Source organism: Callospermophilus lateralis, chromosome 4 (assembly GCF_048772815.1).
Source record: "Callospermophilus lateralis isolate mCalLat2 chromosome 4, mCalLat2.hap1, whole genome shotgun sequence".
Taxonomy (NCBI): domain Eukaryota; kingdom Metazoa; phylum Chordata; class Mammalia; order Rodentia; family Sciuridae; genus Callospermophilus; species Callospermophilus lateralis.
Genome location: NC_135308.1, coordinates 110,438,873 through 110,441,250, shown reverse-complemented (window position 1 = coordinate 110,441,250; position 2,378 = coordinate 110,438,873). Strand labels below are relative to the sequence as shown.

The 2,378-nt window shown below is 45.8% G+C and overlaps 1 protein-coding gene across 1 annotated transcript in view; it reads right to left on the bottom strand.

The window, feature by feature from the left end:
* Window positions 1-310: 310 nt before the first annotated feature.
* Window positions 311-2,378, bottom strand: part of Inhbc (inhibin subunit beta C) — a 6,239-nt gene continuing 4,171 nt past the window's right edge. The window contains exon 2 of the mRNA XM_076853040.1: window positions 311-1,053. Coding sequence (XP_076709155.1) covers window positions 311-1,053 — 743 coding nt within the window. The remainder of the gene's footprint in view (window positions 1,054-2,378) is intronic.

The following is a 2,378-nucleotide window of genomic DNA, read 5'->3' as shown; positions in this document are numbered from 1 at the left end:
AGATAATGGGGTTGATTAAGGGTGAATTTTGCCTGGAGACCTAAAGGCACTGCTCATGGTTGGAGATGGATCAGAGTCCCTGGTATGGGGTTTGAGCAGGAGGGACATGTTGAAAAGATGATGCCTTAGGAGAGAGGTTATGAGGATAGTATAGTGATTCTTCTTAGATGCAGATCTCAAATCCAAGGTGGGACAATTTCCAAAAGTTGCTCAGGAAGATGCAGTCCACATTCTAGACAGGCAGGAATGGAATCATTCCCTCTTTGAGGAAGGGCACCTCTGTGAGGGATATTTGTCCATTTCACAAAGATTAACTGCACCCACAGGCCTCTACTACCATGTCAGGTATGTCGGTCTTGACAATGTTGCTGTCCCTGTCATAGTAGAGCAAAGACAGGGGACGCCTGGCTGTGGGCACACAGCATGAACCCCCTCCAGCAGTTCCAGTAGCCGTGTTGGCTTTGAGCAGACTGAGCACTGCAGTGTGAAAGGAGGCAGCAATGCCAGGCATCCCTGCCACATGTAGTGGGCACTGCCCTGTGCAGAAGTTCATTGCATAGCCCTCAGGCTGGATGATCCAGTCGTGCCAGCCAATCTCACGGAAGTCTACAAAGAACTCTTGTCGACAGCACATCCTGGATCCTCCCTGGCAGTCGATGCCTCGTCTGCGAACCCGGTGCTTGCCCCCAACTCTTACCCGGGCTGACACAAAAGGCCTATGGGCAGCTCCATCCAGGATGATTGAGTTGGGGGCTACCTGGCCTTCGGGTACTAGTTCTAGGGTAAGGTGCCCTTGGCTGCAGGCAGCTTGAGCTTCAGGCCCCAGGAGGAGCTGGTGCCAGCCAGTGGTATCCATCTCTAGCAGCTGCTGAGTAGCCAAGGTGAGGTTGGGGTCACGTGGATTCAACACAAGGACCCTCATGTTCATAGTCCGAGTGGTATTGGGAGGGAGCTGTATAAAGAACATGAGGCTGGCCTGCTGGATCTCCATGCCACCAGAAGTTCTATGAGAGAAGTGGAAACTAAGACGAGTCTGGTTGATGCTGGAGAGGCCTGTGGACACAAGAAGCCCCAGTCATTATAGCTTTCTAATTGTCAATCCTACCTCTCAATTACCTCCCTATTTCCAGCATACTTGAACTTTCTGTAGCACTTGGCATTTGCTATGATTTGAATGTGTCCCCTAAGGTTAGTATGTTAGAACTTTGATCCCTAATGTGGTAATGTTGGGAGGTGGGGCCTATTGAGAGGGATTTGAGTCATGGAGATCAAATCCCTCATGAATTGATTAATGCCCTTATCAGAGGAATGGGTTTCTTATAAAAGATCAAGGTCATGATTCCCTTCCCCCAAATTGCCTTCTCTTTGCCAGTTGCTGGCCCTTTGATTTTTGAACTTCCCAGCCTCCAGAACAATGAGCTAATAAATGTGTATTCATTATAAATTACCCCATTTGTGGTATTCTTTATAGCAGCACAAAAGGGGCTAAGAGAATTGGCAATGAGAGTGGGATGGTACTATAACAAATACCTGAAAATGTGGGAGTGGCATTGGAGCCTGGTACAAAGAATTTGGAGAGGCACGCTAAAAAAGACCTAGATTTCCCAGAACAGAGTTTTAAGGTCAATTCTGGAGAAGGCTCTAAATAAAAGGAGGGGGGAGTGTGATATTTCTTAAGAGATTACCTAAGTGCTCATGATCAAAATGTTGATAGAAATATGGAAAGGAAAAGGCAATTCTGATGAGGTGTCAGATGGAAATAAGGACTATTTTACTGGAAACTGGAGTAAAGATCATCCTTATTGCAAAGTGGCAAAAAATTGGACTGTATTGTGTCCACATTCTATGGGTTTATGGAAGGCAGAAATTAAGAGTGATGAACTCAGATATTTGGCAGAAGAAATTTCTAAGCAAAATACTGAAGATAGATGTGCAGCTTGGGGCTGGGGATGTGGCTTAAGCGGTAGCACGCTCGCTTGGCATGCGTGCGGCCTGGGTTCGATCCTCAGCACCACATACAAAAGACGTTGTGTCCGCCGAAAACTAAAAAATAAATTTAAAGAAAAAAAAAAAAAGATGTGCAGCTTTTAAAAGTTGCATACAGTAAAATGAGAAAGAAATTATTTAAAGATAGAATCTATAATCAAAAGGACATAGAGATTTGGAAAATCCCTAGCCTGACCACTTAAAGAATAAAAAGGCAGCCCGACATAGTGGCTTATGCCTGTAACCACAGCTTCTTGGAAGGCGGAGGCGGGAAGATCGCAAGTTCAAAGCAGCCTGTGCAATTTAGCAAGATCCTGTTGCAAAATAAAATTTAAAAACTAAGCCTGTGGTGGCACACATCTATAATCCCAGCAGCTTGGGAGCTGAGGCAG